Source organism: Chelonia mydas, chromosome 14 (genome assembly GCF_015237465.2).
Source record: "Chelonia mydas isolate rCheMyd1 chromosome 14, rCheMyd1.pri.v2, whole genome shotgun sequence".
Classification (NCBI taxonomy): Eukaryota; Metazoa; Chordata; order Testudines; family Cheloniidae; genus Chelonia; species Chelonia mydas.
Genome location: NC_051254.2, coordinates 15,333,748 through 15,350,471, shown reverse-complemented (window position 1 = coordinate 15,350,471; position 16,724 = coordinate 15,333,748). Strand labels below are relative to the sequence as shown.

General features: G+C 45.4%; 2 protein-coding genes across 16 annotated transcripts in view; one reads left to right on the top strand and one right to left on the bottom strand.

Moving 5' to 3' along the window:
- Positions 1–1,404, bottom strand: part of LOC102943751 (SAP30 binding protein) — a 57,541-nt gene extending 56,137 nt beyond the window's left edge. For 2 of the 4 annotated variants that reach the window (XM_007072552.4, XM_037914323.2), the window contains exon 1: positions 1,086–1,354. In XM_007072552.4, the coding sequence (XP_007072614.1) occupies positions 1,086–1,200 (115 nt within the window). In that variant the 5' untranslated portion in view covers positions 1,201–1,354. Of the gene's footprint in view, positions 1–1,085 lie in introns of all 4 variants that reach the window. The other 2 variants (XM_037914322.2, XM_027834751.3) reach the window with 2 other exon arrangements.
- The window catches only part of RECQL5 (RecQ like helicase 5), a 60,842-nt gene continuing 45,492 nt past the window's right edge, over positions 1,375–16,724 (top strand). For 6 of the 12 annotated variants that reach the window (XR_006285873.1, XR_005227676.2, XM_037914316.2 and 3 more), the window contains exons 1-8: positions 1,513–1,584; positions 2,717–2,852; positions 3,860–3,981; positions 6,370–6,888; positions 8,412–8,517; positions 9,014–9,125; positions 12,126–12,288; positions 13,609–13,691. Coding sequence is in view for 9 of the 12 variants with exons in the window: in XM_037914316.2 (XP_037770244.1) it covers positions 1,528–1,584; positions 2,717–2,852; positions 3,860–3,981; positions 6,370–6,888; positions 8,412–8,517; positions 9,014–9,125; positions 12,126–12,288; positions 13,609–13,691 (1,298 nt within the window). In the remaining 3 variants the exon portion in view is untranslated. The other 6 variants (XM_037914321.2, XM_037914320.2, XM_037914315.2 and 3 more) reach the window with 5 other exon arrangements.

Below are 16,724 nucleotides of genomic sequence, written 5' to 3'. Positions count from 1 at the left end.
TTTACTCTCCATGCCCTTCTCCAAATCATTTATGAATATCTTGAATAGAAATGGATTTAGGACAGATCCTTGTGGGACCCAACTCAATATGCCCGTCCAACTGGACTGCGAGCCATTGATAACTATTCTCCGAGTACAGTTTTCCAACCACTTACATGCACATCCTATAGCAGGTTTGGCGAAACTATATTTCCTTAGTTTGCTTACAAGAAAGTCATGGCAGGCAGCACCAAAAGGCATACTAAAGTTGAGATATAATACATCTCCAGCTCCCCGCTACCCTTGTTATCCTGTCAGAGAAGGATATTAGGCTGGTTTGACCTGATTTGTTTTTGACAAATCCATATTGACTGTTTCTTACTACCTTCTAGGTGCTTACAAAGCGATTATGGGATTATTTGCTCCCTTTATCTTTCCGGCTACCAAAATTAAACTGCCTGGTCTGTAATTCCCAATATATTAACTTCCCACTAGATTCACAGAGAACTTTTCACTGTTAATGCTGATTGTTTTCTTAAAATGGAAACGGCGTCTGAACCCTCTGTAGGCAACTGCGAACAGAAGGTTGCTCCCTTTCTCCGATTACTGGTGGTGAGGGAGTAGAAGTAAATTCCTCCTTCTCACAGCTACCGCACGAGATTTACAGCCCCCCAATTAGCATACCGGGGATGAGGTGATACGGTTCCCGGAACCGAAAGAATAGTCTCACTTCTGCTACAACGGAGGGAGGGAAAAGAGCAGATTTCCCTTAACCCGGGGAGAGGCTCCCCCTAGAGATTATGAGTGGGGAGCGTTTCATCCCTTCCCGGGGGCGCTCTGGTGGAGGGGGGGTTCCCGCCTCTCGTAGGGGCATTTCTCCGCCGCCACTTGGCTCCCGCCCGTGGGTGAGGGGCTGCGGAGAGGAGCGGGCAGCGTTTCTCCGGGGGGGGGGGGCTGAGGGGGAAGTGTTCCGCCCCTCCCGCGGGAACACGCGGGGCGGATGCGACCCCCGCCGGGGATGGGCGCTCTCCGGCCGGTGGAGGAGCCCGGTCTGAGTGGGGGCGCTGCGCGAAGGGGGAGCAACGGCAGCTTCCCCCGGAACGCACCCGCTGCCGTCCCTCCATCGCTCCCAGCCGCGCCGGCCTCGCTGTCGGATTCGGGCTCGGAATCCTCTGCGTAAACCGCCAACGACGACAGGACGCTCCGCTTCGCGGCCGCCATCTTCCTCAGCCCGGCTAACGCACGCTTCCGTCGACCGAGGATGACGTAGGCAAAACGCTAGGATTAGAAAGAGGCGAGCGCTATAGCAACAAGACCCGCCCCTTCCGGCTTGTGCTGAACTCAAGCCTGAAGCGCTTCTAGGGTCCGTGCAGGGCCCAGAGACACGTGGCCCTATTAGAAGGGAATGTGCGCCCACGAGGACGGAACTCTAAATGGCACCTACTGGGCTGTTTAAAGGGGATTGGCCCTGACGTCATCAACCCGCGCCCAGGCGGGAGCAACAGCAACAGCCGCCGACACGGAAGCTGAATAAGTGCGAGTAACGAGATGGGGGGGCCGCCTGGGCGGAAGGATATAGGCAGGGGGAAGTGGAGGAATAAAGGGGTGAGGGGAGGTTGTGAACACCTGGGGATAAAGTAGTCCCTGGAGTGAGGGTGCAGACCAGGGGCTGGTCTCTTGGGTTTAGGCCTTCATCTCTCCCTCGGCCGGAGAGTGCAGGGGTGGGACCTTGCTTCAAGTGGTTCCTTTGCCAAGCGGAGTTACTGCCCTAAAACCAGCTCCGGCCCCTGCGGCCTTTTCTGAGTTAAAGGGGACCCTGAACCTGCCCATTTCCTTCACTCCTTTCCCCTCCTGGCGCTTTCAGCTTTGCTGCCTCAGTGATAATTAGGGAGGGGGGAGCTTTCTAGGGGAAGGAGAAGGTGGTAAGAGGCCGGAGTGTGGGTGGAGGGAGTAGACTGAAGGCAAGAGGATCTGGGCATAGAGAGGACATGGGTGTGCCAGAGGGGAAGGAAGGAAAGAAGCAGGGGGTGTAAGGGAGAAGAAGGCTGTGGGGACAACTGGGAAGCAAGTGCGGGCAGAGAAAACCAAATGACACAGGGCTGGGAGTGAAATCAGGCCCGGCAAGCAGTAAGGTTGGCAGAGAGGGGAGGAGAGCAGGTGAAGATGGTGCCAATATGAAAAGAACTGGTGTGAGGGGTTAGGAGGGTAGAGGCCATGGGATGAGAATTGAGAGCAGGCAGAAAGGGCTACAGTTGTTCCCTTAGCCTTTCCTGTTTAATCAGGCCATTCCCCCACAGCAAGCTTCCCAGTGGGGTGGCAGGTTGTGTGTGAATCAGATGCTCTGCTCAGTCTAAGGAGCGTACTGCATAAGTGAATTCTCTTCTTGCTCAGTTGTTTCTGACATGTGGCTCTACATTAGAAGCACTAGCTAGAGCTGTCTCTAAGAAGGGATTTGCCACAAGTGTAAATGAGATTAGATTTTCCTTATTTTTAGGATGGGGGACGGAAGCTGATTTACATGTGATTCTGTCTCTGTAAGAGAGAGACTTTGGAAGCATAGATACTCTCAGAAAAATATTCCTGGAGCAGTTTAACCCGTGATGCTTTGGCAGCTAATAATCTAATGGGAAAAATTCTCTCTCAGTGACCAAGAAAAATTTGTGACTGGTTGCTGGTGTGAACAACAGTTGAGCTAAATAAGCTCCTTTCCTTCTCCTTTACCTTGACCTATTTCCAGTACTGTACCTATAGGATGAACGACTACACTCCCTCAGGCCTAGATGGCAAGGTTCAGAAAACTCTGAAAAAGATCTTTGGGTTTGACTCCTTTAAAACATCTCTGCAAGAGAGTGCAACCATGACAGTGGTGAAAGGTAAGGAATGACTGTCTTGCTTGGGACTCTAACCTTGTCTCTTCAATTTTCAGTCTTGCTGCGTGAGATGGTATTCAAAGAACCAGTGTCACACCTGTTTTAACGTAGTGTCAAAATCCCAGGATCCTTCTCTTGTTTCTGCTAGAAACCAGCACTTGCACACAGCTGTTGCCAGCAGCCAAGGTGGCATTAGATCACCAGTATGGTTCTGCCTATTAAATAGCATGGTATTGGTTGGCATCCTTCTTTGTCAGTGGATGCTGTTTAATACAGAGAGAGTTTATTTGAGAAAGAATATTCTATCTATAACTGAGAGATTCTCAGTTCCAGTCCAGTACTGGGAGAATTTGTGGTAAAGTTTAACAGGCTGCGGTAAAGGTCAGGTGGTTTGGTAGCTGGATGTAGACCCTCCCAGATGAATTAAAAGCAAGCTTCTCTGGAAATGAGCTGATATAAGTTTGGTATGTCATTTAACTTCTCTGTACTTTGATTTACACCTCTGGGTAGAATAATTCCTGTCACCCAAGTGTGTTATGAGGCTTAATTAATGTTTATAAAGTGGTTAGAGTTGCTTGGAAGGAAGCCAGTAGAGAATGCAAAATATTGCTATTATTATTTATTATTTTATTATTTATTATTATTCTTTTAAAAATTAAAAGAAACCTCTCTCATGTTGGCGTGCGGCATTGTACTTGCAGAGACACTCTTCCAATGCAATGTGTGTTGTCATAGAATGTCATAGGATATCAGGGTTGGAAGGGACCTCAGGAGGTCATCTAGTCCAACCCCCTGCTCAAAGCAGGACCAGTCCCCAATTTTTGCCCCAGATCCCTAAATGGCCCCCTCAAGGATTGAGCTCCCAACCCTGGGTTTAGCAGGCTAATGCTCAAACCACTGAGCTATCCCTCCCCCTGATCTAGAAGACTTTGTGCCCAGTTCTCCAGGGCAGAATCTAGGTGAATTGCCATGGTTTAGTAGCCTTGAGCTTTGTTTTGTTGTCTTTGCAGGCAAGAACGATGTCTTTGTATGCATGCCCACAGGGGCAGGGAAATCCCTGTGCTACCAGCTTCCTGCAGTTCTGGCAGTGGGCATCACCATTGTCATTTCACCTCTGATTGCACTGATTCAGGTAACCATCTCCTGTTAGCTGTGGAAAAGCAATCAGTGAAGGGAGGGTGGGGAGACTGTGTGGAAACACAGTTGGGTCCAATCCCTTCCCCCACTGCCAACCTCTGATCCCAGTTTGTCTCTCTATTCTCATCTTATTGATGTGGGTTTGGTTTTCTGATCCTGTGAGTACAGTAGGTAAGAATACTGCTGCTAACTGCTTTGACAGTAGAGTTTTTCCAATTAAGCGTAGTTTAAAGTATCCTGGCTTGCAGAACCATGGCAGGTCTTTATCACAATCTAACATCCTAAAGGTGGGAATAAGGGGACTTGAACTAAACTAACTGCAGGAGGATTTTTTTTTTAAAACCTTTAATAGGTGATCTAAATGATCAGTTCTCTCTCCTTTTGCCCCGTTGCCTGTTAACCTCATTCAGAGATGTACTACCTGGAGGCAGCACAGAAGAACGTCTAAAATGGATTAAATTGGACCATTCCTAAGAAGAAAACTATAATTTTATTTATTTCTGTAGTAAAAGCCCTGGGAAATATCATTTTTTTTCTCATAAGATATTTTTCTAAGTATCAAGCTGGCTTTCTGTCATTCTTCCCCATTCCATCAGGAAAGAGGAAGTTTCAGGCAGCGTTACTCCTTAAACACTTGAGGCTTCAGGGCAATTACATATGGACATTTAGCCTTTTCTGGTGCTTAGTCACCCAGTTGTGAACAGTGACTTTCCCTGAGTATATTTTCTGTTTTACTTAGACTTTTGTAATGCATTTGACTTAATACCACACAACATTCTGGTTAGCATGTACTTTGGCGTTATCTTGTGCTATTTTTTAAAAGGGATCAGGAGCTGGCTAACTGACGGATCTCAAAAAATAATTGTCAATGAGGAATTCCCATCAAATGGGGCTGTTTCTAGTGACGTTCCACAGGGATTAGGACTAAGATTGACACTTTCAGTATTTTTTCAATAAGTTATTTGGAAATACATATAAAATTGCTGCTGATAAAGTTTTTGGATGACACAAAGATTGGCAGAATGGTAAATGATGATGACTTGGATCACTTGGTAAACTGGGCCCATTCAAAGAAAATGTGTCTTAATACAGCCAAATGCAAGTTTATACATTTAGGAACAAGGAATGCAGGGCATAACTACACAGTGGAAGACTGTATCTTGGAAAGCAGTGATTCTGCAAAGGATGTAGAAGTCACAGTGGGCAAGTAACTCAACATGAGCTCCCAGTGTGATTCTGTGGCCAAAAGGGTTGTTGCGATCCTTGGATGTATAAACAGGAGTAGAGAGGTGATCTTACCTTTGAACAGGGCATTAGTGAGACTGATACTGGAATACTGCATACTCTTTTTAAAAGGATGTTGAAAAGAGAGAGTGAAAGAAAGCTCCAAGAATGATTTGAGGGCTGCAGAAAATCCCATGCCGTGAGGGATTTAAATAGCTTAATCTGTTTAGTTTATCAAAAACTAGATTGAGCAATGACTTGATTACAGTATATAAGTATCTTCATAGGGAGACAATAGCAGGTACTAACAAGCTCTTTTATTTAGTTGAGAAAGGCGAAACTGGAACCAATGGCTGGAAGTTAAAGCCAAAGAAATTCAAATTAGAAATAAGGTACAAATATTCAACAGGAATGGTGTTTAACCGTTGGAACAAACTACCAAGGAAAGTGCTGTATTCTTCCTCTTTTGATGTAATCAAATTAAGACTGGACACCTTTCTGGAAGAGATGCTTTTGCTAAAACACAAGTTCTTGGGCTCTGTGCAGAGGTGATTGGATGAAATTCTATGGCTGGTGTTATGCAGAAGGTCAGAATGGATGATCTAATAGTTCCTTCTGGCTTTTAAAATTGATGAATGTTACCCTAGAGATGGCTCCATTTTAGTGATGGTTGAAGTGATCCTGGCACATACTCAGTTAAATTAGTAAAGTGTTTTGGGATCCTGAGGGATGAAATGCGCTACAAAAATATGAGGAGTTGTTATGCATTTTCCTTCAGCGCAATGATCTGATGCTGATCATCCTGAGATGATCTCATTGTCATCTCCAGCCTCTGAAAATGACTGGGTCCCTGCTGACAGTCTCATTGCTGATAAGAGAACCTTTGTCTCTTATAAATGCTGATGGTCGCCCGAAGAGATGGGTGGATGATAAAGCTGAGCAGTTTGTTAGCTGCTGCAGTTAAGCCTGTTTAAAAAGACTCCTGCAATTAAAGACCATTGGAGCTGAGGCTATGCGGTAGGTGAGATGTGGGTGGACAGGGTCTGGAAACTACAGGGTCTGGACTTAGAGGTAAAGCTTGGTTACTGTGTGTATCTCTGTAGTAGTTGTCTTGATAAAGACTTTTTTCAATGCCACTTTCTTCTTTTTTTAATCACAGGACCAAGTGGATCATTTGTTGGCACTGAAGGTCAAAGTCTACTCTTTGAACTCCAAGCTTTCTGCTCAGGAAAGGAAGATCATTCTGGCCGACTTAGCAAGCGAGAAGCCCCAGGTGAAGCTCCTGTATATCACCCCAGAGATGGCAGCCGCCTCCTCCTTCCAGCCCACCCTGAACTCCCTGGTGTCTCGAAACCTCTTGTCCTACCTAATAATAGATGAGGCTCACTGCGTCTCCCAGTGGGGACATGACTTCCGACCCGACTACCTGCGACTGGGCTCCTTACGCTCTCGCATACCCAACACGCCATGCATCGCCCTGACTGCCACAGCCACCAAACAGGTCCAGGATGACATAGTGGTGTCACTTAAGCTAAAGCAACCTATTGCCACCTTTAAGACGCCTTGCTTCAGATCTAACCTGTTCTATGATGTGCAGTTTAAGGAGCTCTTGACTGATCCCTATACGAATCTGAAGGATTTCTGTCTGAAGGCCCTTGAAGAGAAGAATGCCCGAGGGGTAGGTTTAAGTCTCAGAAGCTACTTTCAGGGACAGAATGGTGAACAGAACAGAACTGTCCTAAATAATGTGGTATCAGGATGGCACTAATAGGTCTAGGATGGGGAAGGGAGAGGACCCTGAAAGAAACACTGAGATACTTTTTGAAAAACTTCTTCTAAATCTCTGAAATACTTGGCATCCTTCCAGATATTGACCTCACCTTGATGACAGAGTGGTGAACTCCTCTGCCTTTATAGAGTGATACCTACACATAGTGTTGCTGCCCTCTTCCCCCAATCCTTTACCAAGCCTAAGTGGATGGGGATTGATGTGAGGGGGTTCTGCAGGGAGCTAGGAGAAGAATCTCCCCACCCTTCTACTTCCAGGCTGTGAAACAGAGAGTTGCCCCACAGCTGCTACGGCAGTAGCCTCGCAGGTTCTGCATCCTCTCGCCATGTGGTAGGGAACACTGGCAATTGCAGATGTGCTCCTGTCCCTCTCTATAATCCTGACTGTTCAGGGAATTACGGCAGGACAGCATTTCCGTACATATCTGATGGAGAACTTCTCTGTGGGCTCTCTGGTAACGCATTGGAGGGCGTAGCACTCAGGAACGGTCTCAACGCTTGTTGGGTCCAGTCCTGCAAAGTACTCTCCATTCCCTACTGAAGTCAATGAGAGTTGCCAGTGCTCATCAGTTCACAGGATCAGGCCCACTGTGCCAGAGATCATTGGCAGGCATCCCTCCTGGTGAGCCTTCACATGTCCATGTTGTTTCAGCAGATGCTTTATTTCCCTTATGGTTAAGGGGCCTGGGGGGGGGGGGGGGGGGGGGGGGGGGGGGGGGGGGGGGGGGGGGGGGGGGGGGGGGGGGGGGGGGGGGGGGTTGGTGTGGGTTCCTGTGCCAGCTCTAATCATCTTTGGGTCTTGTTGGCTTTTTATTTTGGTGAGCTGTATTTATATCTAATTCAAACAAAGGTGCCTTTAGACATGGGCCATTTTAAGTTAAAATATATTAGAAGTGTAAAAATAGCATTTCTTTCTCAGCTGATTTTTTCTCCCACTTGACAAATGCGCACACATTGGTTTGGTTTTGCTGTGTGTCTGTAGCAAAAAGTGAAAGAGAGGTTTGTGCAGCGGTTAGGGCACTAGCTTAGGATTTAGAAGAACTGGGTTCAATTCTCCCTGTGTGACCCTGGGCAAGTCACTTAGCCTCCCTGTGCCTCAGTTCTCCATGTGTAAAATGGGGACAATAGCACTGCCCTGCCTCCATTACAGATTGTGAGGAGCTCAGATACTACAACGATGGACCATAGCGGTACCTAAGATAGACATGCTTCCTGCTTGGTTTACTTCCATGTTCGTTTATCAAGCCCATTGGGAATACTTACAACTCGAAGGATAGTTTGCAGCTGCTGGGAGCCAACACAGGGAGGAGAAGAGTCTTAAGCTTTTCTAGCCCTGTCCCCTCAGCAGTAATGGCTGTTAGCTTTTTCCATCTTCCCCTGGATGGCTTGCTGGATTTTCTCTTCTCTGTGTAGGTATACTCTGGCTGTGGCATTGTGTACTGCAGGATGAGAGAGGTCTGTGACCAATTGGCTATTGAGCTGAGCTACAGAGGAGTGAAAGCCAAGGCCTATCATGCAGGTACTGGACATTGTGTCTACATTGTACAGCCCCTCAGTCAGGGCTGCAGAATTTCACATTATCTAATAATCTGGGTCAGGGCTACCTTAGGGAGCAACTCTCTACATGTGATCCTGTGGCTGCTGAGATTTGGTCAGGTGCTTGAGTTGACAGGCCCTTGATCTGAGTGGGGTGGGGTGGAAAGGTACTCCTTTGGCTCTGAAACTCAGTGCCCTCTGCCAGTCCAGCAGACTCAGAATGTACTGCTCTCCAGGACATACTGCCAGGCCTATCTAGTCAGGCTTTTGCCTGAGGGGGAACTGAATTTTCCTCTTAGGGTTGGGGGAGTATTAAGTCCTTTTGTTTGATGACGAGCAAGTCTGAAGTTGGGGGTAATATACTTGGCTTTGACGAGCACATTTTTATATATAGGAGAGTGGGTCGAGATTGCTGGGAACTGTGGGGTGTCTCCTCTTTCTCTCTGATTTCCCTGCTTTCTCTCCTTTTCCTTCTCCAGGGCTGAAGGTAGCAGAGAGAACTTCAATTCAGAACGAGTGGATGGAGGAGAAGGTCCCTGTTATTGTTGCTACCATCAGTTTTGGAATGGGAGTCGACAAAGCTAATGTCAGGTATGTAGGAGCTTGGGCATAGTGGGGGAAACGTCCTCCTTAGGGTCCCTCCCCCGTATACTAACTGCAGTCTCAAGATAACTTGATACGCTTCTCTAGCCCTCCCTTTGAAGAAACCAGATCTCCACAAGGGGGCATGGGGAAGGGAGGAATTCATATTCAAACTTCATAAATGTGTGAGAGGTGTTTCTGTTTAGAAGCTGCAGAGAACGGAAAGGTTGGGCTTTCACTTGTTATGGAATATCAGTGTTAAAAACAGATCATTAGGGGGTCTGACTTGAGGGGACCTGCTACAGACAAAGAAAGTGTACTCTCCTTTGCTGCTTTTGAGGTATAAAGGGGCTTGACGGGTGCTTTTGCAAGATTAGGTTTTGAGTTCCTTGTTTTGCCAGAGGTTTCCTTGGAGGGTTGGAGACTGGCATCAAATAGACAAATGTGGTAAAGGACAAACAAAAAGAAAAAAATCTTTTCAGATCTTTTTTATGCAGCGTAACATTTGGGTTGTTTTTTTTTTAAATAGGGGGGTACATGCAAAAGATACCTGTTTGCAGGTCACCAGAAAATTAAGAAGAATGCCTTCTCTTGCAGTTATGTCTGGGCATTATTGTGGGGAATAGCATCCCGATTGTAAGGATGAGACTTGCTGTTTAACAGCTGATTTTTCTGAGTGCTCTAAAATCCTCATGCATAATAGCATTAATTAAATAAATGGAAGGTAAAAGTCTCTAGTCAGCAACAACAATACAGCAACCTGATCATGCTGCTCACTCAAGTCCTGAACAGTTGAAGACTGAGTGTGATCAAAGAAAAACAAGTAGTGATGGCTTTACACAATGGCAGCATGATCAAAGAGGCTGCTGGACATCAGTGTAACCACCCACAATAGAGTTCTAGTCTAAGAACTGGTTTGATGTTGACACAGATAGATGACAGTATCAAACCAGTAATGTGTGTTTGTCATGAAAAATAAACAAATTTCATCTTTCTACAATAATTTATCAAGTCTAGAGACAGCAAAAAGTAACAGCTATCCATATCACCTCTGAGGGCTGTAGTTTCTGTAAAAGAGGTCTGAAGAAAATGTCAGATACTAGAAAATTTTTAGTCATTTGATACTTTTAAAAACAGTCATAGCAAACCTCATATGGGATTCCCCTCATAACAGCTTGATTTTTCTACCGCAGTTTAACAAACAATGATAAACATTTAAAAAACATCCCTTAAAAGACAGACTTTGTGTACCCTTGTCACCCCTGTTAAAATGGAAATCCTGGTGTAACTGTGGTGGCACTATTGACCCACACTTCCCTCTCTCCACTCCCCCCCCCCCCGCAATATTGCTGTACCACATCAGGACCCAGGGTGTAGAGTTAGTGGTGCAAATTGGGGTAACTTGGTCAAGGAGTTCCTCAGATATAGGTCTTGTCTGCCCCATGAAGAGCTGATTTTAATATTCAAATTGCTCTAAAACCCAGCAGGCTGGACTAGATAACTTCTTGAAGTCCCTTCCAGACCTACATTTCTATGATTCTATGTTTAGAGAGAGTTTCTTGAAAAATTATTATTTCACAACAGAGGCTGGGGTAGACACTGGGAGATGGGGAAGGACCCCATTGAGATGAATGGGTTAGCTCACACATGTACCATCTTCCTACGCACAGTCGTGGATGCTACTAGATTGCTACAAAGGCAGAATGGACTGTTGTGCTCCTGTACTTGTACAACCCACATCATTCAGCACAGAAATGAGGAGTCTCCTTGTACAGTATTATGAGCTGTAGCAACCTGCAGCAAGGAATCCCTGTACCAGTCAATATGCCAGTCCCTAACACAATGGAGGGCAGTGGGAGAGCATACAGATGAATGAGAAAATACATAAAACAGCACATTTAGTCATTCTGTGTTGCTTGTAAGGGCTAAACATACTTACAGTAGAACCCCAGTGGCTCTTGCCAGCTCCTGGTGCAGAGTTAAGTTTGTTGGGCAGAACTGACTATTTCCTGGCTTTCAGTGGTTTAAGAATAGACACATTTGATATTCCAGAAGGGTAGGTGGTACTGCCGATCAACCTCAACCCTGCAGTAACAAAGTTCTTGGGATGGGAATTGTACACACATCATCAGGTATAAGATCATGCCTGGGAAGTGCTGGAGGAGGCCCCTGAGGGAAATGAATGAAAGGAGGGTTCCTCTGCTGTTGTCAGCCCCTCCCTGTTTGCTGCTATTTACTGTTGCTGGAGATGGCGAATTTGAGGCGCTCATAAACACACAGGCAAGGAAGAAATTTTATGCTCTGCTGCCTCCTGGCTGATCCTTGTAATGACAGAGTGTTTTTGTTTAAAGGAGGAAAACCAGCGACTAGATTCCTGCAGTGTCTCACTTCATACTTGATTCATGGTGGCATATTATGATTGGGACGGTACAGTTGAAGTTTGTGAGCCAGAACTCCATATGCCTAGCTTGTAGGCAAAGAAGCTTCTAACTGTATTTTAATTGGGGAAAGTTTTGTGGCCTGTGTATACAGGAGGTCAAACTAGATCACAGTTGTCCCTTCTGGCCTTAGAATCTATGAATAATACTATCATAAAACATATTGCAAATCCTAAAAGTAAATAATGCATATTAGTAACATGCACAACATTATAGTAAAAGAACCCAAACTCCTGGAGATCAATACTGTTTTCTCCCCCTTCACAGCTATATATCTTTATGCATTTATAGTGTATACACCATCCCTATTCTCCTTCATTCGCATTGGGTGTGTCCCGCTGACTTCTTGTTCATGCACACACTAGGCTTTTGTTGTAGCTTCCCTTGGTGCCTCTAGCTGTTTTAAGAATGCTCAGTTAAGAATCCCTTGCTCCATTCCCTCCTAGGTCCTTGCTCTTACTGCTCTGTTTCTACTTTATTGTTGGCCTCGGTAGAGAACATCTCTGTGTTTACAATGATGGGAGAAGAGAAGACTTCAACTTGATGCTTACCATTCTCTTATCCCATGCAGATTTGTTGCCCATTGGAATATTGCGAAGTCAATGGCTGGATATTACCAGGAGTCTGGAAGGGCTGGGAGAGATGGGAAGCTGTCCTGTTGCCGTCTCTATTACTCTAGGAATGACCGGGATCAAGTCTCCTTCCTGATCAAGAAGGAGCTCTCTAAACTCCAGGTAGGATCTGCAGAAGAGCTTCCTACAGCACTACTAACACTAGGTTTGCTCTTTGTCTATGTCACAGGCATGGCTAGCACCGCTTTCTGCGCAATGCATGGCACTATAGGTGCTCCCTGCCTCGGTTCACAAATTGTGGCAGCCTGTTTGGATCAGGGCAGTCTATGCTGCAAACTCAGCATCCATCTTTACACAGTTAAACTCAGAATTTGGCTGTCTGTGCCTTTAAACAGGCAAGTGCTTAGTAGTAGTGCTTGAAGCCAAGGCCCTAGCCTGGTTCAAGGCTTGCACTGAAGAACTCCTTCTCTGTCCAAGTCTCCCCCAGTACTCCCCTGGAGAGGAAGCAGACAAGCCTTCTTAACAGGCCTGCTGGCTCCTGATTGGACAGGATCTCCTCCTGGCCTTTCTGGGCCTCAGGAGGACTAACTCTTATTTGTAGCCTGGGCTGAGTTGGTTTTCCTAGAGCAAGGGGCTGTCAGTGCTCCAACAGCTGCAGCAAGAGGTAGAGAAGGCCAGATACACCCCATCACAGTCTAGTTCAGTGGCTCTCAACCTTTCCAGACTATTGTACCCCTTCAGGAGTCTGATTTTGTCTTGCCTACCCCCAAGTTTCACCTCACTTAAAAACTACTTGCTTACAAAATCAGACATAAATATACAAAAGTGTCAAAGCACTGAAAAATTGCTCACTTTCTCATTTTTACGATATGTACAATTATAAAATAAATCAATTGAAATATACATATTGTACTTACAGTTCAGTGTGTAGTATATAGACCAGTATAAACAAGTCATCTGCATGAAATTTTAGTTTGTATGACTTCGATAGTGCTTTTTATATAGCCTGTTGTAAAACTAGGCGAATATCTAGAGGAGTTGATGTACTTTCTGGAAGACCTCTGCATACCCCCAGGGGTACGCATACCCCTGGTTGAGAACCACTGATCGAGTCAGCCCCTTGTTTGCAGTTACCTCAGACTGTCCCAAGGCAGAATAGAGTTTCACCAGAGGCTGGCCACATTACTGCTACTAGGACTGGGGATAGAGGCATTGGGCTTGGATCTGGCTGCAGCAGTGTCGCAGCTTAGAGTGGAAGAGACAGAAGTGCTGGGGAAGAGATGGCTGGACCTGGCTGCAGTGTTGTCAGAAGGTCTGGAGGCATGGCGGAGGAGGTGGTGGTCACTCTTGGCTGCGGTACTACCATGGGATGGAGAAGTGGAGCATAGATCTGGTTGCAGCGATGTCAGATTTGCAGCGGTGCTGCATCTGTCCATAGCTACATCAAAGGCGACTTTAAGTATTGTCTTTTATTATTCCCAGGAGAAGAGAGGCACCTTGAAAGAATCCGATAAAGCTGTGCTGACGGCCTTTGATGCTATAGTGAACTTCTGTGAAGAGCTGGGGTAAGTGTCTCTCTTGTATGCATTGATAGGGGGAGGGATGGAGGAATTAATCTGCTTTTCCCCTCTTTGGCACCGTTATTGCCAGTGTATTCGTAACTATGATGCTTTGGAAAAAGTTGTGGTGGAAAACATGAACCGAATGTAACAGTTGCCGTGCTGTCTATAGACTTGGGACTACTGTCAGAAATAGTAGTTCTATGAGGTGTGAACTGCCTGCTTTCATTTTAATTGGTTGTTACTCCTGGAACACAGGGTACTGGGCTAGATTGGCCACACTGGGTCAAATCAATGGCCCTTCTTATGTTACGTTCACAAACCCCATCATCTGCCCACCTGCTTTCCCAGGCACCAAAAATACAAAACTAACTGTCTCCTGTTAAAACCTCCAACGTCCCCTATGACAACTTCTACAAGGTTGTTTGCTGCGAATTCAGAAATTTGCAGCATGTTGAAAATCAGAGAGACGCATAAAATAAACTGACTTTAATATTAAAATAAATAGCCAAAAGTTGTATTTTCACATTTAAAACACTCTACTTTTAAGTGTACTTGAAGTTAACCCAGAATTCCTAGTTTGCTGCAGAATTCTGCATTGCAGAAATCAGGGGCTGTTGTGTTAGATTGCACAAGGCATTGACTATTTCTACTGATGATTTAGGTCACCTACCCTGCGTCCGAGTCACACTGTCTTTGAGACTGGCTGGTTCAATGGCTTATGTAACCATATGCGGTATAATCTCTCCTCTGTGCTGAGCATCTCATCTTTCTCCATCTCCTATCAATGTGCTGCTCATTGCAACCAAGACCTCAGAGTGTGAAACTGGCATCTAGCATTGTATACTGATTATCTGGTTATGGGAAGGGGCTACTGTATGACCATGACATCCTCCCATGATACCACATGGAATTGTCATGCAGCATCAGCATTTTTCTGCTAAAGAAACCAAAGGGGATGGGCAGTGTTTCGTTGTGCAGCTTTTCGTTGTGCAACTTTTCCTATTTTCTGACTCACATTGGACCCTCCAGTTGTCTATTTTTGACTTTTTCTTTGCTACATCATCTCTCCTGTAAAGAAATGCATGATCTAAAGCCCAGCATCTTGGTGTAGAAGCAGTTAGTTTTAATGTTTGCCTCTGACTCAGAAGGGCTCCATGCTGCAAGATGCTAAGTGTCCCTAATTCCTGTTGTCCTCAACAGGAGCTTAGGGTGCTCAGCACCTTTCAGGATCAAGCCCATAGCGCACACATGTCCAAACTGGGGAACCTAAATGCAGTCTTGTAACCACTACACACATTACAAATAGTGTACTATAAATCCAAGAAGGCTGTAATTGTAACAAATTGCTATGTGCCACTAGTTTGAGACAGCAAGACCTTAATTTTGCCAATAAGAGAGCAGTATATGTTTACAAACTGGGAAATGATATCCTCCCTCCCACATATAGCCTTGGATCTATTTTCATTGTGCAGCTCTGCATCCAGGGTGTTTTTGTGAGGATTCAGTGTGGAGATGGGAATATTTATTTTCTCATTGTGGGAGCCCTGGCGAGGGTGTTGCCTTCAGTCATGTTTTGACAGAGAACAAGACCTGTTAGACAGGTTATTCTGAAGGATTTTTACCAGTTGCCCTGACGTCTGGCCCAAATGTCAGAATAATTGGTATGCCCTCGAAACAATGCTTCATTGGTTGCAGTTAAGGTGACTCCACTAGGTGTCTGCTGTGAGGCACCATGTTCTAATATTTTGGTCAGTTTATGCAGCTAAGTCAATCTTCTTCAGCTGCTGTTGCATGCCTTTAGGTCGTACCTAGAGTAGCCAGCTGGCTGCCTCTGTGTTGCTTCTGTTGCCAGTTGAAATGAGAAGTCCTTTTTAATAGCTGTGGGTTGAAGATAGCTTAGCTTCCGTCTCTGATTACTCCGTGATCTCTCTGTTGAGATTACTAGCAAGGGTTTCGGTTGCAGCTGGTTTGCAATGGACACTTGTGCACTGGGAATTGAACTGAGACTGCCAAACTAATTTTGCACAAGCCATCAGTAGTTATAGCAGGACTTTCCAGGGTAAGTGTTAATACCAGAACTTGGGTTAGTTAAAGTTCATGTAATTGCTCCTTCATCTTGACTTACATCTTCCACCCTATAGTGACAGGAGCCTAGCTGTTATTTCCAGTGATGACTCTCTCTGGTGCTGTTCCACCGCAGCAGTAAAGCAATGGGTATGTGCTAGCGAACTTTGTATGTGAAAGACCCATGTAATAATTTACCTGGAGAAAACAGATTTTCTTTAGCTGAGACTACTGGAGAAAGAAATAGTGTTTCTTCTGTTCCATGGGGGCATTTAAAAGTAAAATCACCCTTTTCTTAACGGGGGAGGGGGATGCTGACCACTCCTATATTTAAGGCTGAAAGTAGCTTCCAGTTATAAATCTCACTTTTTTTTCCCCAACCCCCTCAAAATCTTCCCTTCCCTAACTTCACCCATCCCCACTACCCCCTGAAATGTCACATGCTCCATCTCATCCCAGGGTAGAATCTTACTGTGATCTTTACTGCCGGTGTCACTGCAGGGCCCCTCCTTGGGTTTGTCTGCTGCATGTTGTCACTTCCTACTAGCTGGCAACCCTTATTAAGAGACTGTTCAAAGGAACATCATGTTTTTCTGTTATCCAGTTTTTTTACATTTTAAACTAATAGGTTTTTCTACCCACTTTCTTAAAAATCAAACAAACCTCCAAAAACCAAAACAACAACAACAACAAAAACCCTGACCTTGTGAGGTCCTAACTTACAACAAAAGGAGCAGAGAGACACACTTACATTGTCTTGCACAAAAGTTCTTTTAGGTTGTTATGTAACCAGAGCAGAAGGACGATTGAATCAACTTCTTTTAATGAAAAAGCTTTTCACATAAAAGGGTCGGGATGAGCTTTTGATCTGGGGCTGGTTCCTTCCTCATCTGAATGTGGGGCAAAAAAGAAGGGCTGCTGCTTTGATGGGATTACTCGAGGGTCTCTTCCACCTTCAGAATGGCAGGTAGT